This window comes from Passer domesticus, chromosome 6, assembly GCF_036417665.1.
Source record: "Passer domesticus isolate bPasDom1 chromosome 6, bPasDom1.hap1, whole genome shotgun sequence".
NCBI lineage: Eukaryota > Metazoa > Chordata > Aves > Passeriformes > Passeridae > Passer > Passer domesticus.
Window position 1 is genome coordinate 45,893,384 of NC_087479.1, and position 27,280 is coordinate 45,920,663.

The 27,280-nt window shown below is 44.5% G+C and overlaps 1 protein-coding gene across 9 annotated transcripts in view; it reads left to right on the forward strand.

Annotated features, from left to right (window-relative positions):
- Positions 1–27,280, forward strand: part of MUC2 (mucin 2, oligomeric mucus/gel-forming) — a 58,066-nt gene that overhangs the window by 15,186 nt on the left and 15,600 nt on the right. For 2 of the 9 annotated variants that reach the window (XM_064425175.1, XM_064425178.1), the window contains exons 20-45: positions 224–362; positions 916–1,026; positions 1,324–1,503; positions 2,493–2,732; positions 3,997–4,153; positions 5,232–5,360; positions 5,882–6,032; positions 6,736–6,779; positions 7,348–7,548; positions 7,895–7,924; positions 8,294–8,740; positions 9,313–9,489; positions 10,590–10,763; positions 11,950–12,588; positions 13,261–13,413; positions 14,564–14,713; positions 15,830–16,042; positions 17,003–17,149; positions 18,285–18,482; positions 19,546–19,716; positions 20,903–21,541; positions 22,215–22,400; positions 23,366–23,503; positions 24,600–24,746; positions 25,860–26,045; positions 27,073–27,252. In XM_064425175.1, coding sequence (XP_064281245.1) covers positions 224–362; positions 916–1,026; positions 1,324–1,503; positions 2,493–2,732; positions 3,997–4,153; positions 5,232–5,360; positions 5,882–6,032; positions 6,736–6,779; positions 7,348–7,548; positions 7,895–7,924; positions 8,294–8,740; positions 9,313–9,489; positions 10,590–10,763; positions 11,950–12,588; positions 13,261–13,413; positions 14,564–14,713; positions 15,830–16,042; positions 17,003–17,149; positions 18,285–18,482; positions 19,546–19,716; positions 20,903–21,541; positions 22,215–22,400; positions 23,366–23,503; positions 24,600–24,746; positions 25,860–26,045; positions 27,073–27,252 — 5,327 coding nt within the window. The remainder of the gene's footprint in view (positions 1–223; positions 363–915; positions 1,027–1,323; positions 1,504–2,492; positions 2,733–3,996; positions 4,154–5,231; positions 5,361–5,881; positions 6,033–6,735; positions 6,780–7,347; positions 7,549–7,894; positions 7,925–8,293; positions 8,741–9,312; positions 9,490–10,589; positions 10,764–11,949; positions 12,589–13,260; positions 13,414–14,563; positions 14,714–15,829; positions 16,043–17,002; positions 17,150–18,284; positions 18,483–19,545; positions 19,717–20,902; positions 21,542–22,214; positions 22,401–23,365; positions 23,504–24,599; positions 24,747–25,859; positions 26,046–27,072; positions 27,253–27,280) is intronic. The other 7 variants (XM_064425173.1, XM_064425174.1, XM_064425176.1 and 4 more) reach the window with 7 other exon arrangements.

A 27,280-nucleotide genomic window follows, 5' to 3' on the forward strand; every position in this document is an offset into this window, starting at 1 on the left:
TACTCATTTTTTAAAAATAACTGCTATCAGATCTAAAGATTATAACTCAACAAAGTAAAAATCATGTTATAGGCTTAAAAATGAGCTTATCAATTGAAGTTGAGGCTTGGAAATTTTGCATATTATCACATTATATCAGGCAGTTGCTTGGTTTGTTCTGCAGTTTTTCAAACCACACACTCTTGGTGAGATCTGAAAATTCAGCTTCTCTGCTCTCTTCTAGCACCTGCCAGAAAGGGGTTTGGAAATGCACTGATGACGTGTGCTATGGGACTTGTATGATATATGGAAGTGGCCATTATAACACTTTTGATGGGAAATTCTATGACTTTGATGGGAGCTGTGAATATGTGGCTACTCAGGTAATGCTCATCAGGAGGGCTGAAAAGGAATTTGATTGCCTTGAAAATCTACTTTCCTCTTTGGTTTTGTCATTCCTTATTGCCTGTCATCATTGTTTCCAAGGGGTTCACACATTCTGCCAGGATAAATTGTGTATTTTCAGTGCAGGCAAACTGTGTGAATGTGGCTCTTTTTTTTTTTTTTCTGATATATATATATCATAAATTACATATAACAGAACTATGTTACAGTGAGAGCTAATTATAATTTGTGAAATAAATCCACATTTCAAACTCAGAAACTTAAAACTTTTATTTAAAGATATATTCCTCTCTTTGTTTTATTGTCCCATTCTTTTTCCCAGGCTGTGTTAACTGTTTAGATGCATGCATGGAAGTATGCATATATGGCTATGCATCTGTAAAAATATGTGTGTGTAGAATCTCACATTTGATGGAGCAGTAGCTATTTATACATTGTGAAGACTTAAGTGATTGCAATTCTTATGAGATTGAACTACAATGAAATATTCTACCTAATTTTCTTATGCTCTTTTTTTTTCTTTTTCAATAGGACTTCTGTGGTGACAAAAATTCCAGCGGCTCATTCAGTATCATCACAGAGAATGTCCCTTGTGGAACTACAGGAGTCACCTGCTCAAAGGCTATTAAAATGTTCCTAGGGGTGAGTGATGACAGTCAGTACATATCAGTATTACCAAAAAATGTGATGCTCTAAAGTCATGCCCCTAAAAGCAGCTGTAACAAGCATTAGAGGCCCTATCAAGTTATTCTGTAAAGATGTAGGTTCTCAGGTGATGAAAACTCTCTCAAACAGAAGTGCTGCACCACTCCCTGCTATCTTGGAAGTCATCCCAGAGTCTGAGCTACTGGTTTCAGAATGAATTGCATTGTTACAAGTGTCTAATATTTTTTCCCATCATAGAAGTTAGCGTTACAATACTTCTCTTTTGTCTTTCAGAAAACAGAACTGAAATTGGAGAACAAAGAGTACAAAGAAATTCAGCGAGATGTTGGTGATGATGTGCAGTATTGGAACAGGACAGTCGGCCTGTACCTGGTTATTGAGGCTAGTAATGGTGTGATGCTGATCTGGGACAAGAAGACTACTGTTTTCATCAAGCTGAGCCCTGATTACAAGGTTAGTGCCTGTCTGTCTTCTGAAGTAGTATTGTGAATAGACAAGGAAACATAAAAGAACAAAAATGTTCTTTTATTCTGACTCCATGTCTAATTCCTATATCCTCTGTGCACTAATGGTCAGCTTGCGTTATTGCAGTCACAGCTTGCAGAAATTCTTCTGGGGTTTCTTACAGTATATCACAATGCATTGCACAGAATGCAGAGGATGTTATTCCAATAGAGATAAACACCTCAGGCAATACTCTTGAGTTTGTGAGTATTGATAGCCAATCATCCAAAATAATTTAGGGGATGTGGACTGACTGCACATGTGCTTGGAAACCTACATGCAAACTCAGCCCTGTGTTAAAACCAAACTCCCTGTGCAATGTATGGTGATGGTTCTGGTTCCTGAAATTCAGCATGCTGAATTGAAGAATACTGAGGCATTGTACAAACAGTGACATACTGTTACTTGAGGGGATTGGTGGGCCTTAAATAACACTACCAAAAATTCACCACTGAAGGCAGATTGATACATTTTCTTTCAAGAAAAATGGGTCCTTGTCATTTCTTTTCCATGAATGAAGAAATGGTGATCATTATGTTAAAAACTTTTAATAAAAACGTCATGAGCAGAAATTAATTATCTCTGGCTTATATTAACAGGTTAGTTATGATAAATTTAGAATAGAGAATAAATCATTCTTCTCAGGTGTAAGAAGCTGGGGCACCCTTTAATGTTTTAAGTTGGATATGGAGACAGAGATATGAAAATACATTAGAAATAAATGATTTCAAGGAGGGAAGACATGGCAGCTGAATAATTTGCTGAGGACAGACAAATAAAAATTTATTTTCTGTACAAATGATTTCACAGTAAAGAAGAAAGTCATCATTTACACAGACAGTCATTTGTCATTTTTCATGTCAATGTTTTGCTCTTACTTTGCCAGAGCCTGTTTCTCATTTCCATGGTGTATTTAAAAACTCAATTTTCTTTTCCAGGGCAAAGTGTGTGGTCTGTGTGGCAACTTTGATGACAAAGCAAACAATGACTTTACAACAAGGAGTGGACTGCAGGACAATAATCCTCTGAATTTTGGAAATTCCTGGAAGCAATCTCCCATGTGCCCGGATGTCACAGAAGAGATTAAGCCCTGTGATCTGAAACCACACCGGAAGTCTTGGGCAGAGAAAGAATGCAGCATCATCCAGAGTGAAGTCTTCAAAATTTGTCACTCCAAGGTTTGTAGAAGACAGTGGGTGATGGGACAGCACAGTGCATTTCTGATAATGCAGAACCAAAAAGATCATCAGAAATGAATGAAGAGATGGTTAAATAGATTGATCTTCAATTAAGTCTTGAGTACAGCTACAGATGTCAGAACTTTCATGTGGCCTTAGTCAAAGTAGTCTGAGTCTCTGTGGCAATGGGACTGTGTCAGTGGTGGTGGCAGCCCCAGCTGTACAACCCTATATTCATCACCACAGTTTCACTGCTACTACTCTGCAAGTTAGCTTCAGAAATGTGTCCTGAACAGGTCTATGTTTGCTGCAGTTGCACCATCTCTTGTTGAGAGACAGTCAGTATTACAAGTACTGAAGGACCTTACAATCATCAGATCCATCTCCTGATGGAAATTCATATTAAACATGAAAGGTGGCTGTTGAAGAGGCTACTACTTCTTGTAGTATTTAATCCACAAAAGGATCTTTTTAGACACCACTGACATCACATAGTTTAGACAGACAGCTGCTAGTACTGTGCCTCCAAATTGTCACAGCAAACACTGACAGCCCACAGCTTCCAGAGTACAATGCACAGAGAGCACTCCTCTTTATTTCTCATCTCTGTCCTGATGCATGGTAACATGAACAACAATTTGTTCTTAAGTCACAGTGGAAAAGTCACAAACAATTATTAATTTAATTAATTTGTTATATATTTCCATGTGGTTTACTTCAGCAGCAAAAATCCAGTCTAAATTTCTCCTCTTGCAGTCTCAAATAAAAAAAAAAAAAAAAAAAAAAAAAAAAAAAAAAAAAAAAATTAAAAAAGCTTTTTGTTAATGTGTCATTGGATTAACTCCAAAAACTGATAGGCACAAAATTGCATGCTTCATATTTGCTGTGAATGCAGCCTTTCTGACATTGTTCACCATTTGATTGGCAAAGCTTGCTGGAAGATAAGACTTCACTGGCATCAATTCAGCTTGGTTTTGGGAGCTCTAAAATGGAACTCTTTTAGAAAATATGAGCACTGCCAGGGACTCTTACTTTGTTTTTTTCAGTCATAGCAACTCATGAAGGAACTATATTCTTTTAAGTCTATTATTCCCCAAAACATATAGAGCAGCTTCATGCCTGTAAGTGTTTGTGATTTGGTAACTAACTCTTGACACAGTCTCATTCCTTCCTAGTTCAATTCCCATATATCAACAGCTCTGAAACATATTTGTTTGAAGACTAATTTGGAGATGAACTGGAGCATCATTTTTTCCCCTGACAGGTGGACCCCCTTCCTTACTATGAGGCTTGTGTTCATGATGCCTGTTCCTGTGACAGTGGTGGGGACTGCGAGTGCTTCTGCTCTGCAGTTGCAGCGTATGCCCAGGAGTGCATCAAGGCTGAGGCCTGTGTTTTCTGGAGAACTCCTGATATCTGCCGTGAGTAACAGATAAACACAGCTGTATCTTTCTAGCTGCTGTCAGAAAGCCAGTCAAATAAATCATTAGTACTGTCACTGCAAGGTCATGCTGGCTACTTGGTGAAACCTTTTCTCAGCATATCAGGGAACAAACAGGCTAGTAAATTTGTGTATTTCAACTGTCTTCTGTTCAGCCTGGCTCCTCTTCTCTTCTCTTCTCTTCTCTTCTCTTCTCTTCTCTTCTCTTCTCTTCTCTTCTCTTCTCTTCTCTTCTCTTCTCTTCTCTTCTCTTCTCTCTCTTTCAGTTGTTAAAATTACTCAGAATTTGATTTTAGCAAAAAATATATAGCACTCCCATGCTTTAGCACTGAACCTAATCAGTGTTATATATATTAAGCAGTGTCCATTAGTGGTGCTAGTACTCATACCAGTACATCATAAATTAATGTAAAATAGTATTTAAATTAATATTACCCAAAAAGCGCTGAAATCAAAATTTTGAGATTCTAAGTAGCAGAAATAGATATTTTTTTTAATTTAAAAATTCATTCAGATTCAGAATTTGGACTAATTGGAGCTTTTAAGTGTAAGAAGCCACTGAAACAAAAAATTGTAAGTTTAATTCAGCTCTAATATATAAGTTAATAGAAGCTCCTTCCTCTGTCTGTAGTCATCTAAGCTGAATTTAAGTTGTATTCATAATGGCTCATATGCTTCCTCTTGGACTTTCAGCCTGTGTGATACAGCAAGATGGAACTATTTTGTATGAAACTGAAAAATATTTAGGAGTTTGCTTGTAGCTACTGAAGAAAAATACTCTCAGAAATATACCTTTAATTTTAAACTAAAATAATTTATTTTAAATAGTTCTACTTTATGATTTGAAGCGTTGTTACCCAGTGGCCTGAATATTTAAAATTTCAGCCTTGAGCACTAGTATTTTGATGTATCTTAAATTTAAGAAGAGTGGCAGAAAATCTTGTACCTCAAGAGAAATTTGGCCAGCTTAACTTGAAAATTGATGTAGCTTGTATCTTTAAATGCCTGCTCAGAAGCGCATCCTGAGTTTTTAATCAGCTTCTCTCTTTTCTCATCAGCAATATTCTGTGACTACTACAACCCTCGCAATGAGTGTGACTGGCACTACGAGCCTTGTGGCAGTAATATCACAACCTGCAGGATGATCAATAATGTCAGCACCAACTTTACAGTACCACTACTGGAAGGTAATAAATTCCTTACCATTTGACATTGTGTTTTGTATAACTTTTTTCAGATATCTTTTAATAATTATGTCAGTCAGTCAACTTGATGAGATATTCCTATATCTTCTATGAAAAACCTGTTTGTTAGTGAATCCACTTCCATATTCCGCACAAAAGTATTATTGATATAGTGATCTATACAAAAATTGGGGTGTTTCTTTGTCTTAAAATTACTAGTTGCCCATTGAAATGAGTATGAATCAGGGGTTTTCCCAAGGTATTGAACTAAAAAAAAGAAACTTCACTAGTGTTCATAAAAAAACTTATTTAATCTTCCTCACACCAGTATTATCAATGAGAACTGTTGAAGCCTTTTGGAAGGGCTAATTGTCCGCAGTTTGATTTGAATGGGAATTTTAAGATTTTTTTTTTCACTATGCTTGATTCAGTGAGAATAGTTTACCTTCAGAAGGTAACATATCACCGAGTTAACTTTTTGTACTTTTTCTCCATCTTTATTCTGTTCTACCTGTCATCAATAGGTTGCTACCCCAGATGCCCTAAGGACAAGCCTATTTATAATGAAGAGACAAAGCAATGTGTAACCGAAGATCAATGTGGATGTTACCTGGAGGATGGAACCCATATACTCCCTGATCAAGAAGTACCCACAAAAGAAAACTGTACAATATGGTATATAAAAATTATTTGCAGTAATTCAGGAAGTAATTAGTGTATACAGAGTCCTTAATTTACTTTACTGGGCCTCAAACAGAGATGCAGCTTCAGCTGAAGAGCTGGTATATTCTTGCATTTCTTAATTTTCCAAACCCATAATAATCCAGATTTCAGGTTGGTAGTGTTATTATAATAAGTGTATCAGCAAATTAATTAATTATACTTGTCAACTGTCATCAATTATATAATGAAACCTCAATGAACTTCTAAAACAACCTTTCAATTCTCACTGCTCTTTGGGAAGAGAGGTGCTGCTCTGCCTTGCATTCTTACTTAAAACTGGACTTCAAAATCACTCTAGTCTGAAACACTCTCTTGAAAGAGATAGTGGAGTCCTAACTGTTCATGCTTAGAGTGTTAGCAATGACAGCACTTACACCTCTGGCTCTACATGGTGACAAGAGAATAATCTGATCTAGCTGAAAGTTCACTCTGCAAAACAGTTGTTATTACAGTATTGCAACTTGCAATTAAACTGAAAGTGGTGACTTAGTTTGAAAGAAAAATGGTAGGCAATACTAGAAAATATACCCAGAAAAATATCTAGTAGTGTGAATGAAGATCAAGTTACAAATATCTATGTTTCTATGCTCTTGAATCTGCTAACAGATGTCATAAAACATATCAACATTTTAATTTTTGAAAATTTTTATTTTAGTGTCTGTGATCCATCAGGATCCATACAGTGCAAACCACTCCCAGGTAAATAATGTTTGTTTTTTTTCTGGAAACAAAAAGAAAAGAAAATGCACAGAACTGCTCTGTCTGACTTTACAGAGGCTTAGTATTGATTTAGAATAATTCTTTCCAGTGCTAGTTAAAGTTGTGACTGAAGAAAATTTGGCAGCACTTTTGTTGAACCTTGCTGTTAGTACTCCTGGTTAAACCTTTTTCTCATGCCCTTTCAGTCTTTCTTCCCATGTCCCATATCCAAACTAATGGATTTCATTATGAATTTGCACTTCCTGAACATGTAGTTATTAGTATAAAAGTGTTCAGGTAGTAAATTGCAATTATTATTTCTCTTAGAACATTTAAAAACTTACTTTCTAAGTTGTACTACCAGGCATTTTATTCAGGACTTGATTAAATATGTTCTTACATTGCTTTAAAGGTAAAGATAAATTAGCACAATATAGTAGATCTAAGCTCCAGGTACAGGTCTGAAAAACATGCATGATTCATGTAAATGCTCTCTTGTCCATAAGTATTTTGCCTCTGCCTCTTACATGGTAGTAGGAAAATTGCACAGTAAAGCTCTTTCTTGCAGGGTGTCCTTGTATCATCAATGGAACAAGTTATGAAGAGGGTGCTACTGTGGGACACGTACAGGACGGCGAGATATGTATAACATACATTTGTGCAGCAAATGGCTCTGTAGTTCCTGGTGAAGTCTATCCTTGTCCAACATCTTCACCTACAACCATCTCAACCTCCTCCCCTCACAGTACTCTTACCACCACCACCACAGGTAAATCATCAATACAGATGAGATCTAAAAAATTGTTTTCTTTAAGGAAAATACTTTAAATATAGAATGTACAATTATATGGGATTATAGCAGATACAGATAGAGCAATATTTATGGATTGTTTTATCACACCACACTAAGAAAGACTTTTAGCATTTTGAGTTGATTTATTTCTCAGGAAAAAAATTGTAAGTATAAATGTATAGGGTGCCTTCCTATTTTTGAAAAAAAAGTTAGCTTTTCAATATCCTAATGGGATAGTAGAAATAATGTTAGGAGTGTCAGCAAAAAAAAAAATACTATTATATTTCTTTTGAAATGATAATCTCTTTTTCTTGTATTTCAGTTTCCACTACAAGCCACCCAGTCACTACAAGTAAGTTATAAATACAAAACAATGTTGTTAAAAATGTCAAAGGGATATTTAAAGGAAGAGTAAATTAAAGACAATCAACACAGAAAAAATATATTTTAAACAAAAATGAATAATTTTTTAAAAATAATTTCAAAAGTGTCATTAGTATAGAGAGAAAAATGACCTTTAAAGGCTTCAGCTTGGTGATTTTATTTTGATGCACAACTTCCAGTTTAAAAACCTAGTAATAGAGAACTGATTTTAGAACTCTTTTCTTTGGAAAGATTACAAATTGCAATGCAGTCCCCTAGTCCTTAATGGAAGAAAATAAAAAATGCATCTTTTCAGGATGTTCTCTGTAAAGACTGAAACCTCTGTCTTTTCTTGCAGCTCCATGCATACTCACAGAACTAATCTGTGATTGGACTGAGTGGTTTGATGTTAGTAAACCTGAAGAAGGTGGTGGTGACTATGAAACATATGATGAAATAAGAAAACATGGAAACAAAATATGTACAGCTCCTGAAAAAATTGAATGCAGGGCTAAGGATAAACCTGATGTGAGCTTAGAAGAACTTGGTCAGAAAGTAGAGTGTAACGTTAAATATGGGCTAATCTGTAAAAATGATGAGCAAGATATAACTATGTGGCCACTCTGCTATAATTATGAAATCAGAGTAAACTGTTGTGAGTGGCAGGAAGTTCCTTGTGGGCCTACAGTTACACCTACTATACCTTCAACTGCAACCACCACCCAGACAACAATAAGCAGCACCACTACAACCAGGACTACAACAGAAATTACCACCATGCCCATACACATCCATTCCACAACATGTGAGTATACACCATCAGTCCTCACCCTGTTAACTTCAACATCTCCAGGTATTTAACTGAAAAATAGTCCATGATCTTTGCCTTTGGAGAAATATAGGGCTCATGGCTACTGAAGGCAGGTCACAATCATAGAAAATGTTGGTCTGCAAGGAAGCCTTACTTAGGAGAGTTTTGACTTTTAAGTTTCTGCTGGAGTATTCCCAAAAGGACCTGCTGTGTGAGAAAACAGTTAGCCATGCTTCAAACTGCTGTTGCTAGAGGCATTGTCTGGGTGGGACTGCACAGGCTTCCTTCTTCAGGCTGACATTGTCTTGCTGATTTTATGAGAAGCACTTTCCAGCATTATGCCTAATCTCTTCACTAGGAAAAGAGGTTCATGACCCTCTCTGTGCATGGATGTCAAGGATTCTGCTTTCTACAGACAGAAAGCCAGGGATGGTGCTAGGGACCTTTGCAGTGCTCTCTAGCTCTGTGGCCACTGCCTCATGCACAGCTTCTGTTCAGTTCCTCTTTAGTCCCACTCATGCCTCTGTGCCTTTGTCTGTTTTCTCTGTCCCTGCTGTTTCTAACAGCCCCAACTCCACCCACACCAAGCACACCAAAATCGACAACCACTCCCTCCACGCCGGAGACTCCCACCACCACCAGCACCCCGACAACAACCACCACTGGACCACCAACGCCCACCTCAACTACTTCAAGCACATCCTCACCAACACCAACATACACCACCACCACACCAACTCCAGGTACTTCTCTGGACTGTTCTCTGATGAGTTCCTTTGCTGTGGGAGAAATTAAGCTGCCTTGGCCCCTCCTTTAGTGTGTCTCCATGGGATTGCAGATTGGAGGAATTACTGTTCATCCCCTCAAGTGCCCTGTGGCAAAGTTGGCCTTTTGGCCAGCTGGTTAAAAAGAACAGGGATTTAGGGATCCTAGGGTGAAGGTCTTGGCTTCCCTGATTCAAAAGACTCCCAGGTAAAATTTCATGCTGGTGCCCAGCTTAGACAGGTGCTGAACTGATGGAAATTCTTGATTTTCCTGCTGTTGGACCTTGTCCTGGCCAGAATGTAGTCACTGGACCCACAGATGGAGGGGTATTGGAGTGAGGCTTTATTCTGCGATACTCTCATTCTAGGAACAGCTGGGCAGAATTTCTTCCCTTTTTTCTCCTCGTTTGGCATGTCAGTACAAGTGCATAAAAATGGTTCTAGATCTTAGAAGCAGGGATTACACTGGGAGACTTTTGGAAAGAGTTTTATAATAAAAAAATGCCACTTCTTGTGAACTATACCCTTTTGCTGATGAGATCTGCAGCTCTGGGAAGTTGCAGATGACTGATGTCTCTAGAACTCTGGGAAGCCCTTCATCAGGCTGAAATACCACCAGAGGGAAATTTCATGAGAGTCAGGCATGAACTTACTCCTCTTCCCACTTTCATCTCTGACAATGAATTCACCACACAGCTCTTACTGAAAGGATTTATGAATTGTTCAGGTAGTGAGGCAGAGATAGAAAGTGCCAGCGGCTTAAAAAGCATTACACGTCCTCATCACTTAGCTATTGGTAGGTCTCTCTTATTTGGTGAGAAGCACCTTCCAGAACCATCCCCAGTATCCTAGCTAGGAAAGGAGGACCATCATCCTTTATGTGCATGGATTTCAAGGATTTTTCTCTCTGGGGCCAGAATGGAAGGGTTGGTGCTAGGGATCTCTGCTCAGCTAACGGTGGGCTGACCCCCTAGGTCTGGGGCAGCTGCTTCATGCACAACTTCTGTTCAGTTCACACTGAGTCCCACTGATGCCTTTGTGCCTTTGTCTGTTTTCTCTGTCCCTGCTGTTTCCAACAGTCACACCGAGCACAGCATCCCCTACATCGGAATTGACAAGCACTTCCACATCAGCAGAGACTCTCAGCAGCACCACGCCCACCACCACTACCACCACCAGCACCAGCACCACCACCACCTCCAGATCACCGACAACAACAACAACTACTACAACAACCATCCGGACTCCTGCACGTATGTTCCAAAACCAAATAATTCCCGGCCAAAGTCCTGTGCCTCCAGCTACAGTGGCAACAAATAATTCTCTGGCTCTGTTGTCATTTCTGGCCTTGCTGTGGGAGTAGTGAAGATCCATGAGCACCTCCATATGTGGCTCTGGAAGGGATCAGGGATGGGTGTAATTTCTGGGCAACCTGTGGCTAAACCTGGCCCTTGTTCTGGCTATTTAAAAGAAACAAGGATTTAGGGGACCTTGGGAGAAGGTCTTGTCTTCCCTGACTCAACAATGCTCCATGGAGGTATTTCATACCCGTGCCTGGATTAGACAGATACTGATGTGATGGGAATGTTGCTTTTGCTGCTATTGGACATTGTCCTTCAGCAGTCCAGAATGTAGTCATTGGACCCAAGGTGTGCAGTGGAAGTGGGGCTAAAGTTTGTGGCAGTGGCATTTCAGGCTTTTTTTGGGCACAGCTGTGCAGACCTAATTTCCTTTCTCTCCTGTTTTGCTTCTGTGGCCATTGCAACAATTTACCAGTTGTTTGGGCTGTAGGATGCTTCCACGGCTTTTGCTGGCAGAGTTTGGGAATTGGTTTTAGAGCTCAGATTGCCACTTCTGACAGACACAAGCTCTGGCCAGCTGGATTCTACCAGCGTTCCCGTTGGTGCTTGTCTCCAGCAATCTGTGTGCTGCTGGGAAGCACTGCTGGGAAGCACTGCTGGGAAGCAGCTGCAGTTTTGTCAGCAGCGTGTGTCCTGTGCCTGCTTTCCCTGTCGTCAGGTGCCTTCCCAGTGGTTGGTTTCTGCATGAGATACTGAGGTGATGTGCATGGCCCAAGAAGCTGAGAGAGTGGCAGGAGTCTCTGCTTAGTCCCACTCTGCCTCCTTTATGGGTCTTATGTGCGTGTTTTTTTGCAAAGGAGCGTCCATACAAAGCAGTGTGCCCCAGCTGTGGGGCACACACACATAACTCACGAGTGCCTGTGTCCTGACGTGGGCCAGGAGTGGTTTTCAGGGTCAAGAAGGAGAGGCCTGGCCCCACCACTGAGCTTTCTTATGGCCCACGTTGGCTAGTGCAGTAACAACCTGAGGGGCACTGCCTGGGAGTGCCCAGAGCACCACCTGTGTGTGCTGCTGGTGCCCTGCATTGCTGTCTCTCTCCTGTCTGTTTCTAACTGTCTGTCTCGTTGTCTGCTCTCAGCTTGTGAGTGCATCTGGACGGACTGGATCGATGTGAGTTACCCAGATGGTTCTGACAGGAATGGTGGTGACTACGAAACCTTTGAGAACATTTGGAAGAAATACCCCTCCTGGGAGTGTGCGAAAGTTGAGAATATTTCATGCCGAGCAGAGAAATTCCCTAGCCATTCCATTGCAGATTTAGGGCAGAAAGTGGAATGCAACGTGAACGTAGGGCTCATCTGTAACAATAAGGATCAGCAGATAGGAGGTATAATACCAATGCCAGTCTGCCTCAACTACGAGATCAGTGTCTGCTGCACCCCCAACAAACCAGAGTGTCTTCCAACTCCAAGCACCACGAGCACCACAACTTCGACATCTTCCCCCACAACAAGCAGTGTGACCTCTCCAATATCAACCACCACTCCAACGTCAACAACAGTGGAGACTACCAGCCCTACCAGCCCTACCAGCCCTACCAGCCCTACCAGCACCAGCACCACCACCACCACCACCACGCTGCCCCCCAGCAGCACCACCACTAGTGGCAGCACCTCACAGACAACCACAACTGCTCCTGTCTCAACAACACCCATTTCAACTACTTCAAGCACATCCACGCCCACACCAACATACACCACCACCACATCAACTCAAGGTACTTCTCTGATCTGTGCTCTCATGTGTTTCCTTGCTGTGGGGAACTGAAGGTCTGTGAGCACCTCCATTTGTGCCTCTCTCTGGGATCTGAGATTGGGATAATTGTTGTGTATCCCCTGAAAGGGCCTTTGCCCAAAGGTGGCCCTTGGGCTGGTTGTTTCAGAAGGAGCAAGAATACAGGGCTCTGTGTCCTCCTCTCCTGTGAGGATCTTGAGCCTCTTGTGCATACATCCATCCTTGACCACAGATTGCTGTCTCAGCTCTTACTCCATGAGTTAGTGAGGTGTTCAGGTAATGAGGCAGAGATAGAATGCCCCCAGCAGATGAAAAGCATGACCCCTCCTCCTCTCTTCCTTGTAGAATCTTATAGATCTTCCTTATAGGTAGATCTCTCTGATTTAGTGAGAAGTACCTTACAGTGCTATCCCCAGTGTCTTCACTGGGCAAGAAGGGCTGTGACCCATCCTGTGTGCGCATGCATGTCAAGGATTCTGCTTTCTATGGCTGGAAAGGGAGGAGTGGTTCTGGGGACCTTAGTTTTCCTAAGGGGGACTGACCTGTCTAGGTCTGTGGCCACTGCCTGATGGGCAGCTTCCGTTGAGTTCACATGGAGTCCCACTGATGCCTTTGTGCCTTTGTCTGTTTTCTCTGTCCCTGCTGTTTCTAACAGCCCCAACTCCACCCACACCAAGCACACCAAAATCGACAACCACTTCCACATCACCGGAGACTCCCATCACCACCACCAGCCCTCCAAGCACAACAACAACAACAACAACAACAACGGTTATTGGATCAACCACCACCATCTCAACTCCTGAAAGTATGTTCCCAGCAGAAGTAATTCCCACCAAATTCCTCTGTATCTAACTACACAACCAGCAAATAATTATCTGATTCTTCTATCATTTCTCACCTTGCACTGGGAGTATTGAAGGTCTGACATTACCTCCATTTGTGGCTCTGGATGGGATTGGGAATGCATGTAACTTCTGGACGTCTTAGGAAATGTCATGTGCCCAAAGCCATCATTTTGGTCTGGCTGTTTCAGAGGGAACAATTATTTAGGGGTCTTGGCGAGAATGTTTTGACTTCCCTGACTCAGCAGTGCTTCCGGAAGGCATTCCATCCAGGTGCCTCATCTTGTAGAGCAAGATGAGGCACCTGGATGGTGCAATGGAATCCTTGCTTTTACCCCTGTTGTTCGTAATCCTTCAGCTGGCCAGAATGTAGTCACAGACCCATGGAGTGCAGTTGGAGTGGGACTTGGTCTTGTGACACTTGCATTTCAGGCTCTGTTTGGGGACAGCTCTGTATAGTTTCCCACCTTTCTACTCCTCCTTTAACCTTGTACCTTTGATGGTATTCAGCTACTCTAGGTGTAAGGAGGAAGGATTTTTTTGGCAGGATTTTGGGAACAGTTTCAGTCTGCATACTACCCTTTGCTGTGAATTGTGGTCTTTGGCTGATCAGATCCACTAGTGCACTGGGGAGCCCTTTACCAGGCTGACACTGGAAAATCACATGACAAACAGGCAGCAAGATATCCCTGTGCATGCTTGCTTCCCTTACCACACATTCCCATCTCAGGTCTTACTCCAGTGTTTAGTGAGGTGCTCAGGTAATGAGGCAGAGCTAGAAAGCTCCAGCAAGTTCAGAAGCATTACTGCTCCTCATTTCTTACCTATTGGTACGTCATTCTGACTTTGTAGGAAGAACCTTCCAGCACCATTCCCAGTGTCCTACTTAGGAGAGGAGGGCCATGACGCTCTCTGTGCATGAATGTCAAGGATTCTGCTTTCTATGGCTGGAAAGGGAGGAGTGGTTCTGGGGACCTTAGTTTTCCTAAGGGGGACTGACCTGTCTAGGTCTGTGGCCACTGCCTGATGGGCAGCTTCCATTGAGTTCACATGGAGTCCCACTGATGCCTTTGTGCCTTTGTCTGTTTTCTCTGTCCCTGCTGTTTCTAACAGCCCCAACTCCACCCACACCAAGCACACCAAAATCGACAACCACTTCCACGTCACCGGAGACTCCCATCACCACCACCAGCCCTCCAAGCACAACAACAACAACAACAACAACGGTTATTGGATCAACCACCACCATCTCAACTCCTGAAAGTATGTTCCCAGCAGAAGTAATTCCCACCAAATTCCTCTGTATCTAACTACACAACCAGCAAATAATTATCTGATTCTTCTATCATTTCTCACCTTGCACTGGGAGTATTGAAGGTCTGACATTACCTCCATTTGTGGCTCTGGATGGGATTGGGAATGCATGTAACTTCTGGACGTCTTAGGAAATGTCATGTGCCCAAAGCCATCATTTTGATCTGGCTGTTTCAGAGGGAACAATTATTTAGGGGTCTTGGCGAGAATGTTTTAACTTCCCTGACTCAGCAGTGCTTCCGGAAGGCATTTCATCCAGGTGCCTCATCTTGTAGAGATTCTGAAGCAATGGAATCCTTGCTTTTACCCCTGTTGTTCGTAATCCTTCGTAACCCATAGAGTGCAATTAGAGTGGGACTTGGTCTTGTGACACTTGCATTTCAGGCTCTGTTTGGGGACAGCTCTGTATAGTTTCCCACCTTTCTACTCCTCCTTTAACCTTGTACCTTTGATGGTGTTCAGCTACTCTAGGTGTAAGAAGGAAGGATTTTTTGGCAGGATTTTGGGAACAGTTTCAGTCTGCATACTACCCTTTGCTGTGAATTGTGGTCTTTGGCTGATCAGATCCACTAGTGCACTGGGGAGCCCTTTATCAGGCTGACACTGGAAAATCACATGACAAACAGGCAGCAAGATATCCCTGTGCATGCTTCCTTCCCTTACCACACATTCCCATCTCAGGTCTTACTCCAGTGTTTAGTGAGGTGCTCAGGTAATGAGGCAGAGCTAGAAAGCTCCAGCAAGTTCAGAAGCATTACTGCTCCTCATTTCTTACCTATTGGTACGTCATTCTGACTTTGTAAGAAGCACCTTCCAGCACCATTCCCAGTGTCCTACCTAGGAGAGGAGGGCCATGACGCTCTCTGTGCATGAATGTCAAGGATTCTGCTTTCTGGGGACAGAACAGGATGATTGATTCTGGGGGCCTTTGTTGTTCTAAGGGTGGGCTGACCTGTCTAGGTCTGTGGCCACTGCCTGATGGACAGCTTCTGTTGGATTCACATTGAGTCCCACTGATGCCTGTGTGCCTTTGTCTGTTTTCTCTGTCCCTGCTGTTTCTAACAGGCACAACTCCATCCACACCAAGCACAGTGTCCTCTACAACAGGGCCGCCAACCCGTCCCACCACCACTGCCAGCACCACGATGCCCCCCAGCAGCACCACCAGCATCAGCACCCCGAGCACAACAACTGTTACTAGTCTGCCAACACCCACCTCAACTGCTCCAAGCACATCGACGCCCACACCAACATACACCACCACCACACCAACTCCAGGTGCGTCTACATTTTGTGCTCTCACATGTTCCCCTGCTGCTGGAGTATTGAAGGTCCGTCAGCACCTCTTTCTGCCCCTGTATGGAATCAGGATGGGTATAATTTTCAGGTATTCCAGGAAATGGGCTGGTCCTTCCCTGGTGTTTTGGGCTGGCTGCTTCATAAGGAACAAGAATTCAGGGGTCATGGGAGAAGGTCTTGGCTTCCCTTACTCAATAGGGCTCTAAGGAGGTAGAGCATGCTGGTGCCCAGCCTAGAGAGATGTTAAACTGATGAGAAATGTTGCTTTTGCTGGTTTTGGGCCATCTTTCTGCTGGTCAGAATGGAACCACTGGATCCATGGAGTTCAATGTGAGTAGGGCTTGGTCTACTGGCAGTGGCATATCAGGTTCTGTTTGGGCACAGCTGTGCTAAGTTTTTTCCCCTCCGCCTTCTCAGTGATAACAGTTGTCAGTTGTAATAGCTGTAGTAATGAAGGATTCCCCTGCCAGACTTTTGGGAACAATTTCTCTCTGCAGACTGCCCGTTGCTGTGAACTGTAGCCTTTCATGAGATTTACTAGTGCCCAGGGAAGTCATTCATCATGCCTTCATTGCACTGCAGGGATATCACATGACGGTCAGACAGGCATATATTCACAGAATAAGTTAGGTCAGAAAAAAATCTCTGAGATCATCATGTCCAGCCTTTGCCTGAACACCACAATGTCACCTAGATGATGTGCTAAGTGCCACATCCACTTTTGTCTTAAAAGCCGCCGGACACTGTGGCTCTGCCACCTCCTTGGGCAGTCAATTGCAGTGTCTAATCATTTGTTCTCTGGAGATATTCCTCCTAACATCCAACTTAAACCTCCCGCAGCATAACTGCCTTATGCACAGCTTCTGTTGAGTTCACACTGAGTCCCACTGATGCCTTTGTGCCTTTGTCTGATTTCTCTGTCCCTGCTGTTTCTAACAGGCCCAACTTCATCCACACTGAGCACACCAAAATCGACAACCACTTCCACGTCACCGGAGACTCCCACCACCACCACCAGCCCTCCAAGCACAACGACAACAACAACCACTGTTACTGGATCAACAACAACCATGTCAACTCCTCAAAGTATGTTCCCAAAAGCAATAATTCTCACCAAAACCCCTCTGCCCCCAGGAACAGAATCAACAAATAATTTCTGGTTCTGTTGTCATGTCTGGCCTTGCTTTGGGAGTAGTGAAGGTCCATGAAACACCTCCATATGTGTCTCTAGGTGGGATCAGTGATGGGTGTAACTTCTGGGAGTCCCAGGAAAAGTTCTGTGGCCAAATCTGGCCCTTGGGCTGGCTGTTTCATAAGGAACAAGGATTTAGGGGTTCTTGGGGGAAGGTCTTGTCTTTCCTGACTCAATGCTTCAAGGAGGTATTTCATGTTGGTGCCCAGCTTAGACAGATGCTGAACAAATGGGCAACATTGCTTTTGCAGCTGTTGGACTGTGTCCTTCAGCTGTCCAGAATGTAGTCACTGGACCCATGGAGTGCAATTGCAGTGGGACTTGGTCTTGTGGAAGTGCATTTCAGGCTTTGTTTGGGCTCAGCCCTTTCTCCTCCTCCTATGCCCTCTCAGTGTTAGTGCTTGTCAGCTGACAGACATGAAAGAAGGGATGATTCTCCTGCCAGCCCTTGAGGGAATAGTTTCCCTCTGCAGACTGCCTACTGCTGTGAACTTTTGGTCTTTGGCTGACACCTCACCTGGTGAGATCCACTAGTGCCCAGGGAAGCCCTGCATGAGGCTGACATTGAAATACAGGGGGAATCACATGCCAATCTGACATGAACATACTCCTGGGCATGCTTTCCTTCCCAGCTTCCACTCTTATCTCCAATTTCATGAATTAGTGAGGTGTTCCAGTAATGAGGCAGAGATAGGAAGCTCCAGCCAGATCCAAAGCATTGCTCCTCCTCATCTCTTACCTATTGGTTTGTCTGTCTGATTTTGTGAGAAGCACCTTCCAGCACCATCTTTAATCTTTTCACTAGAAGAGGAAGGCCATGACCCTCTCTGTGGATGGATTTCAAGGATTCTACTTTCTATGGCCAGAAAGGAAGGGCTGGTTTTGGGGACGATTGTTGTGCTAATGGTGGGCTGACCTGTTTAGTTCTGTGGCAGCTGCCTCATGTGCAGCTTCTGTTGAGTTTCTGTTGAGTCCCACTGATGCCTTTGTGCCTTTTTCTGTTTTCTCTGTCCCTGCTGTTTCTAACAGCCCCACCTACGAAGACACCGAGCACACCAGAAACTCCCATCATCACTTCCAGCACCACGATGCCCCCCAGCAGCACCACCAGCATCAGCACCCCCAAGACAACAACAACAACTGTTACTGGCTCATCAACAACATTCTCAACTACTTCAAGCACATCCCCACCCATATGGGAACATACAACCACCGTATCAACTCCAGGTACTTCTGCCTTGCCTGATCTTGTATCCTCTTGCTTTGGGAGTAATGAAGATCTGTTAGCACCTCCATTTGTGCCTCAGTATGGAACTGGGGATGGCTGTAACTTCTGTGCATGCCATGAAATGTCCTTGGTTGAAGCTGGAACTTGTGTTGGCTGTTTCAGAAGTGATGAGAATTCAGGGTTCCTTGTGAGAAGCTCTTGGCTTCCATTACTCAACAAGTATCTAAGAAGGTATTTCATGCTGGCACTCCTGCTGGGCTTAGATGTTAACTTGATGGGGAATCTTGAGTTCTTGTTAGACCTTGTCCTTCATCTGTCAAGAATGTAGTCAGTGGACTTAAGGTGTGAAATTGCAGTGGGGATTACTCTTGTGGTACTGCAATTTCAGGTGCTTTCTGGGAAAAATTTTGTAGACTTTATTCACTATCTTCTCTGCCATTGCAATGTCAGCACTAGTGGATGCCAGTGTTTATAGATGTAGAAAGCAAGGATTTCTGTGACAGGCTTTTGGGAACAGTTTCACTCTGCAGACTGTCACTTCCTCTGAAGTGTGGTCTTTGGCTGATGAGATTCACTAATCCTCTGGGAAGCCCTTGAGAGGGCTGACATCCAATCAGTGGTAATCTTATGACAACGAGGCAGGAACATATTCCTGTGTGTGCTTTGTTCTTAAACCACACAATCCCCTCTCAGCTCGTGCCCTAGGATTTGTTGAGGTGTTCAGGTAATGAGGCAGAGATAGAAGGCCGCAGCCAGATCCAATGCATTACTTCTCCTTGTCTCTTGCTTGGTCTCTCTGATTTTGTGAGAAGCACCTTCCAGAACCATCCCCAGTCTCTTGAGAAAGAAAGGAAGAACTCTGTGCATGAATGTCAAGGATTCTGCTTTCTTGGGCAAGAAATAGAGGGGGTGGTGCTAGATACCTTTGTTGTTCTAAGGGTGGGCTGACCCCCCTAGGTCTGGGGCAGCTGCTTCATGCACAACTTCTGTTCAGTTCACGCTGAGTCCCACTGATGCCTTTGTGCCTTTGTCTGTTTTCTCTGTCCCTGCTGTTTCCAACAGTCACACCGAGCACAGCATCCCCTACATCGGAATTGACAAGCACTTCCACATCAGCAGAGACTCTCAGCAGCACCACGCCCACCACCACTACCAGCACCAGCACCAGCACCACCACCTCCAGATCACCGACAACAACAACAACTACTACAACAACCATCCGGACTCCTGCACGTATGTTCCAAAACCAAATAATTCCTGCCCAAAGCCCTGTGCCTCCAGCTACAGTGGCAACAAATAATTCTCTGGCTCTGTTGTCATTTCTGGCCTTGCTGTGGGAGTAGTGAAGATCCATGAGCACCTCCATATGTGGCTCTGGAAGGGATCAGGGATGGGTGTAATTTCTGGGCAACCTGTGGCTAAACCTGGCCCTTGTTCTGGCTATTTAAAAGAAACAAGGATTTAGGGGACCTTGGGAGAAGGTCTTGTCTTCCCTGACTCAACAATGCTCCATGGAGGTATTTCATACCCGTGCCTGGATTAGACAGATACTGATGTGATGGGAATGTTGCTTTTGCTGCTATTGGACATTGTCCTTCAGCAGTCCAGAATGTAGTCATTGGACCCAAGGTGTGCAGTGGAAGTGGGGCTAAAGTTTGTGGCAGTGGCATTTCAGGCTTTTTTTGGGCACAGCTGTGCAGACCTAATTTCCTTTCTCTCCTGTTTTGCTTCTGTGGCCATTGCAACAATTTACCAGTTGTTTGGGCTGTAGGATGCTTCCACAGCTTTTGCTGGCAGAGTTTGGGAATTGGTTTTAGAGCTCAGATTGCCACTTCTGACAGACACAAGCTCTGGCCAGCTGGATTCTACCAGCGTTCCCATTGGTGCTTGTCTCCAGCAATCTGTGTGCTGCTGGAAAGCACTGCTGGGAAGCACTGCTGGGAAGCAGCTGCGTTTTTGTCAGCAGCGTGTGTCCTGTGCCTGCTTTCCCTGTCGTCAGGTGCCTTCCCAGTGGTTGGTTTCTGCATGAGATACTGAGGTGATGTGCATGGCCCAAGAAGCTGAGAGAGTGGCAGGAGTCTCTGCTTAGTCCCACTCTGCCTCCTTTATGGGTCTTATGTGCGTGTTTTTTTGCAAAGGAGCGTCCATACAAAGCAGTGTGCCCCAGCTGTGGGGCACACACACATAACTCACGAGTGCCTGTGTCCTGACGTGGGCCAGGAGTGGTTTTCAGGGTCAAGAAGGAGAGGCCTGGCCCCACCACTGAGCTTTCTTATGGCCCACGTTGGCTAGTGCAGTAACAACCTGAGGGGCACTGCCTGGGAGTGCCCAGAGCACCACCTGTGTGTGCTGCTGGTGCCCTGCATTGCTGTCTCTCTCCTGTCTGTTTCTAACTATCCATCTCGTTGTCTCCTCTCAGCATGTGAGTGCATCTGGACAGACTGGATCGATGTGAGTTACCCAGATGGTTCTGACAGGAATGGTGGTGACTACGAAACCTTTGAGAACATTTGGAAGAAATACCCCTCCTGGGAGTGTGCGAAAGTTGAGAATATTTCATGCCGAGCAGAGAAATTCCCTAGCCATTCCATTGCAGATTTAGGGCAGAAAGTGGAATGCAACGTGAACGTAGGGCTCATCTGTAACAATAAGGATCAGCAGATAGGAGGTATAATACCAATGCCAGTCTGCCTCAACTACGAGATCAGTGTCTGCTGCACCCCCAACAAACCAGAGTGTCTTCCAACTCCAAGCACCACGAGCACCACAACTTCGACATCTTCCCCCACAACAAGCAGTGTGACCTCTCCAATATCAACCACCACTCCAACGTCAACAACAGTGGAGACTACCAGCCCTACCAGCCCTACCAGCCCTACCAGCCCTACCAGCACCAGCACCACCACCACCACCACCACGCTGCCCCCCAGCAGCACCACCACTAGTGGCAGCACCTCACAGACAACCACAACTGCTCCTGTCTCAACAACACCCGTTTCAACTACTTCAAGCACATCCACGCCCACACCAACATACACCACCACCACATCAACTCAAGGTACTTCTCTGATCTGTGCTCTCATGTGTTTCCTTGCTGTGGGGAACTGAAGGTCTGTGAGCACCTCCATTTGTGCCTCTCTCTGGGATCTGAGATTGGGATAATTGTTGTGTATCCCCTGAAAGGGCCTTTGCCCAAAGGTGGCCCTTGGGCTGGTTGTTTCAGAAGGAGCAAGAATACAGGGCTCTATGTCCTCCTCTCCTGTGAGGATCTTGAGCCTCTTGTGCATACATCCATCCTTGACCACAGATTGCTGTCTCAGCTCTTACTCCATGAGTTAGTGAGGTGTTCAGGTAATGAGGCAGAGATAGAATGCCCCCAGCAGATGAAAAGCATGACCCCTCCTCCTCTCTTCCTTGTAGAATCTTATAGATCTTCCTTATAGGTAGATCTCTCTGATTTAGTGAGAAGTACCTTACAGTGCTATCCCCAGTGTCTTCACTGGGCAAGAAGGGCTGTGACCCATTCTGTGTGCGCATGCATGTCAAGGGTTCTGCTTTCTATGGCTGGAAAGGGAGGAGTGGTTCTGGGGACCTTTGTTGTTCTAAGGGTGGGCTGACCTGTCTAGGTCTGTGGCCACTGCCTGATGGGCAGCTTCCGTTGAGTTCACATGGAGTCCCACTGATGCCTTTGTGCCTTTGTCTGTTTTCTCTGTCCCTGCTGTTTCTAACAGCCCCAACTCCACCCACACCAAGCACACCAAAATCGACAACTACTTCCACATCACCAGAGACTCCCACCACCACCACCAGCCCTCCGAGCACAACAACCACTGTTACTGGTCCACCAACACCCACCTCGACTACTTCAAGCACGTCCTCTCCCACGCCAACGTACACCACCACCTTATCAACTCCAGGTACTTTTAAATTTTGTAGTCTCATATGTTCTTTGCCTTTGGGAGTGCTGGGTGTCTGTGAACACCTATTTTTTTGCCTCTGTATTGTATCCAGAATGAATTAACTTCGGGACAGCCCCTGAAACAGCCTTTGCCCATAGCTGGCCCTTCATCTCTGTTTCAGAAGGAACCAGGACTTAGTAGCTTTTGCTGCTGTTAGACTTTGTCTTCCAGCTGACCAGAGTGGTGTCCCTGGCGTGTAATGAAGTGGGGCTTGATATTGTAACATTTGCATTTCAAACTCTCTTTAGGCGCAGATGTATGGTCTTTCTTCCTTCTCTCTTGCTCCTTTCCCATGTCAATGCCAATGCTTCTCAACTATTATAGATGCAGGAAGAAGGCATTCCTCTGCCACGCTTTTGGAAACAGTTTCACTCAGCAGACTGTGACTTTCTGTGAACTATGGTCTTTGCCTGACAAAATTCACTATTAATCTGAGAACTCCTGACATCAGAAAACCACATGCCAATCAGCCAGGAACATATTCCTGTGCATGCTTCCTTGCCTGATCACAGCTTCCCATCTCAGCTCTTTCCTGAGGATTTAGTGTGGTGTTCTAGATAATGAGGCAGAGATATAAAATTCCAGCATGATCAAAAGCATTGCTCCTTCTCATCTATTACCTGTTGGTAGGTCTTTCTGATTTTTTGCAAAGCACCTTCCAGCACCATCCCCTTATTCTCTTCCCCCCTTAGTCTCTTATTAGGAGAGGAGGGCTATGAGTGTGTGCACAAATTTCAAGGAGTTTGCTTTCTGGGGCCAGAAAGGAAGGGCTCATCCTAGGGATCTTTGCTGTACTAAGGGTGGGCTGGCCTCTCTAGTTCTGTGGCAACTGCCTCCTGCACACCTTCTGTTCAGCTCCTATTGAGTCCCACTCATGTATTTGTGTCTTTGTCTGATTTCTCTGTCCCTGCTGTTTCTAACAGGCCCGACTCCATCCACACTGAGCACGCCAAAATCGACAACCACTTCTACGTCACCAGAGACTCCCACGACCACCACCAGCCCTCTGAGCACAACGACCACTGTTCCTGGATCAACAACCACCATCTCAACTCCTCAAAGTATGTTCCCAATGCTAGTAATTCCCATAAAAACCCCTCTGGCCCCAGGAACAGAATCAAAAAATAATTCTCTGGTTCTGTTGTCATGTCTGGCATGGCTGTGGCAGTAATGAATGTCTGTGAGTATCTCCATTTGTGGCTCTGTGTGGGATCAAAGATGTAACTTCTGGGCATTCCAGGTAATCAGTTGTGCCCAAAGTTCATTTGGGCTGTTTTAAAAGTGATGAAGATGCAGGGGTCCCAGGAAGAAGTTCTTGTCTTTCTTGATGCAACAGTGCTCTGAGAAGGTATTTCATCTTCCTGCCCAGCTAAGTCACATATTGAGCTACTTTTGCAGCTGTTGGACCATGTGCTTCTGCTGGGCAGAATATAGTCACAGAGCCCATGATGTGCAGTTGGACAATTATTTTGGTTCTTGACACTGGCATTTAGGGACTGTTTTAGGCTCAGCTGTATAGCCTTTTTTCCCCTCTCTTCTCCTTCTTGGCTGTGTCTGTGCTAATCTTTGGTTATAGATGTAGAAAGAAAGGATTCCTCTCCCATGCTTTTGGCTACCTGCTACCGCTTGTGGTGAACTGTGGTCTTTGGCTGATCAGATCCACTAGTAGTCTGTGATGTCCTTCATCAGGGTGACATTGGGAAAATCACATGATTATGAGGTAGAAATGTGTTCTGCTACATGATCCATTTCTGGAGCACAGATTCCCCTAAGTTCTTACTCTATGAGTTAGCAAGTTGTTTAGGTAATGAGCCAGAGATAGAAAGCCCCAGACAGATCCAAAGCATTACTCCTTCTCATCTCTTAACTACTGCTAGGTCTCCCTAATTTTGTGAGAAGCACCTTCCAGCACCATCCCCAGTCTCTTCACTACAAAAGAAGAGCCATGACCATCTCTTTAGATGGATGTCAATGAGTTTTCTTTCTGGGCTAAGAAAGGAAGGGCTGGTTCTGGGGTCTGTTGCTCTGCTAAGGAGGGGTTGACCTCTCTAGCTCTGTGGCAGCTGCCTCATGTGCAGCTTCTGTTCAGATCCAGCTGAGTCCCACTGATGCCTTTGTACCTTTGTCTGATTTCTCTGTCCCTGCTGTTTCTAACAGGCACAACTCCATCCACACCGAGCACGCCAAAATCGACAACCACTTCCACGTCACCAGAGACTCCCACCACCACCACCAGCCCTCCAAGCACAACAACAACAACAACCACTGTTACTGGATCAACAACCACCATGTCAACTCCTCAAAGTATGTTCCCAAAAACAATAATTCTCACCAAAACCCCTCTGCCCCCAGGAACAGAATCAACAAATAATTTCTGGTTCTGTTGTCATGTCTGGCCTTGCTTTGGGAGTAGTGAAGGTCCATGAAACACCTCCATATGTGTCTCTAGGTGGGATCAGTGATGGGTGTAACTTCTGGGAGTCCCAGGAAAAGTTCTATGGCCAAATCTGGCCCTTGGGCTGGCTGTTTCATAAGGAACAAGGATTTAGGGATTCTTGGGGGAAGGTCTTGTCTTTCCTGACTCAACAGTGCTTCAAGGAGGTATTTTATGTTGGTGCCCAGCTTAGACAGATACTGAACAAATGGGCAACATTGCTTTTGCAGCTGTTGGACTGTGTCCTTCAGCTGTCCAGAATGTAGTCACTGGACCCATGGAGTGCAATTGCAGTGGGACTTGGTCTTGTGGAAGTGCATTTCAGGCTTTGTTTGGGTTCAGTTTTGTAGACTTTCCTCCTTTTCTCCTGTGCCCACTGTGTGTGCTAGTTGTGTTGTCAGTTGTTAAACATGTAAGAAGGAATGATTATCCTGCCAGCCTTTTTGGGAACTTTGCAGACTGCCTTTTGTTGTGAACTGTAATTTTTGGGTGATGCTATCTCTGATGAGATCCACTAGTGCCCAGGGAAGCCCAGCATCAGACTGACGTTGGAACACAGAAGGAATCACATGCCAATCATGTGCGTGCTTCCGTCCTTGATTGCAGCTTCCCATTTCAGCTCTTACACCAGGATTTAGCAAAGTGTTCAGATAATGAGGCAGGGACAGAAAGGCCTAGCTGGATGCGAAGCATTGCTCCTCCTCATCTCTTACCTATTGGTTGGTCTGTCTGATTTTGTGAGAAGCACCTTCTGGCACCATCTTTAATCTTTTCACTAGGAGAGGAAGGCCATGACCCTCTCTGTGCATTCTATGACCAGAAAGGAAGGGCTGGTTCTGGGGACTGTTGTTGTGCTAATGGTGGGCTGACCTGTTTAGTTCTGTGGCCACTTCCTGATGCACAGCTTCTGTTGAGTTTGCATTGAGTCCCACTGATGCCTTTGTGCCTTTGTCTGTTTTCTCTGTCCCTACTTTTTCTAACAGCCCCAACTCCACCCACACCAAGCACACCAAAATCGACAACCACTTCTACGTCACCAGAGACTCCCACGACCACCACCAGCCCTCCAAGCACAACAACCACTGTTACTGGACCACCAACACCCACCTCAACTACTTCAAGTGCATCCTCACCAACACCAACATACACCACCACCACACCAACTCCAGGTACTTCTCTGTCCTGTGCTGTTGCTTGCTCCCGTCCTGTTGCCCTGAAGGTACATGAGCACCTCAAATTGTGCATCTCAGATGGATCCAGGATGGGTATAACTTCAGGGCAACACTGCAACAGTCTTTGTTTAAAACTTGCCTTTCATCTGGCTATTTAAGAAGGAAAAATGTTTTGTCGTTCTGGGGAAAAGGTCTTGGCTTCCCTGACAGAGAGCCTGCTATGAAAAATTTTGTGCTGCTGCTGGACCTTGGTTGCACAGATGCTGAACTGATGGGAAATCTTGCCTTTTTTGCTGCTGGACCTTGTCCTTCAGCTGGCCAGAATTTAGTCACTGCTTTGGGTTTTTTGGCACTGGCATTTTAGGCACTATTTGTGCATAACTGTGTAGACATTCTTCCCTCTCTCCTGTTCCTTTGCCCTGTTAGTGCAAAAATGTTTTAGTGGTTATAGATGTAGGAAGAAGGATTCCTCTGCCATCCTTTCAGAACAGTTTCATTCTGCAGACTGACATTCTTTGACCTGCTTCTTTGGCTGATCAGATCCACTAGTACTCTGAGAATCCACTACTCAAGGCAACATTGAGAAAACCACATGCCAATCAGGCAGAAACATATGCTGTACATACTTCCTTCCCTGATCACAGATTCCCATCTCAGCTCTTACTCCCTGAGTTAGTAGTCAGGTAATGAGGCAGAGATAGAAAGCCCTGGCCAGACCCACAGCATTACTACTCCTCATCTCTTACCTATTCGTAGGTCTCTCTGATTTTGTGAGAATTACCTTCCACCACTATGCCCAGTCTCTGCTAGGAGAGGAGAGCCATGATACTTTCTGTGCTTTGATTACAAATATTCTGCTTTCTACAGACAGAAAGCCAGGGCTGGTGCTAGGGACCATTGCTGTGCTAAGCTGAGCTCTCTAGCTCTCTGCCAGCTGCCTCACGTGCAGCTACTTTTCATTTCACATTGAGTCCTACTAATGCCTTTGTGCCTTTGTTTTCTCTGTCCCTGCTGTTTCTAACAGTCCCAACTTCATCCACACCAAGCACACCAAAATCAACGACTCCACTGACGGAGACTCCCACCTCCACCACCAGCCCTCCAAGCACAACAACCACTGTTACTGGACCACCAACGCCCACCTCAACTACTTCAAGTGCATCCTCACCAACACCAACATACACCACCACCACACCAACTCCAGGTACTTCTCTGTCCTGTGCTGTTGCTTG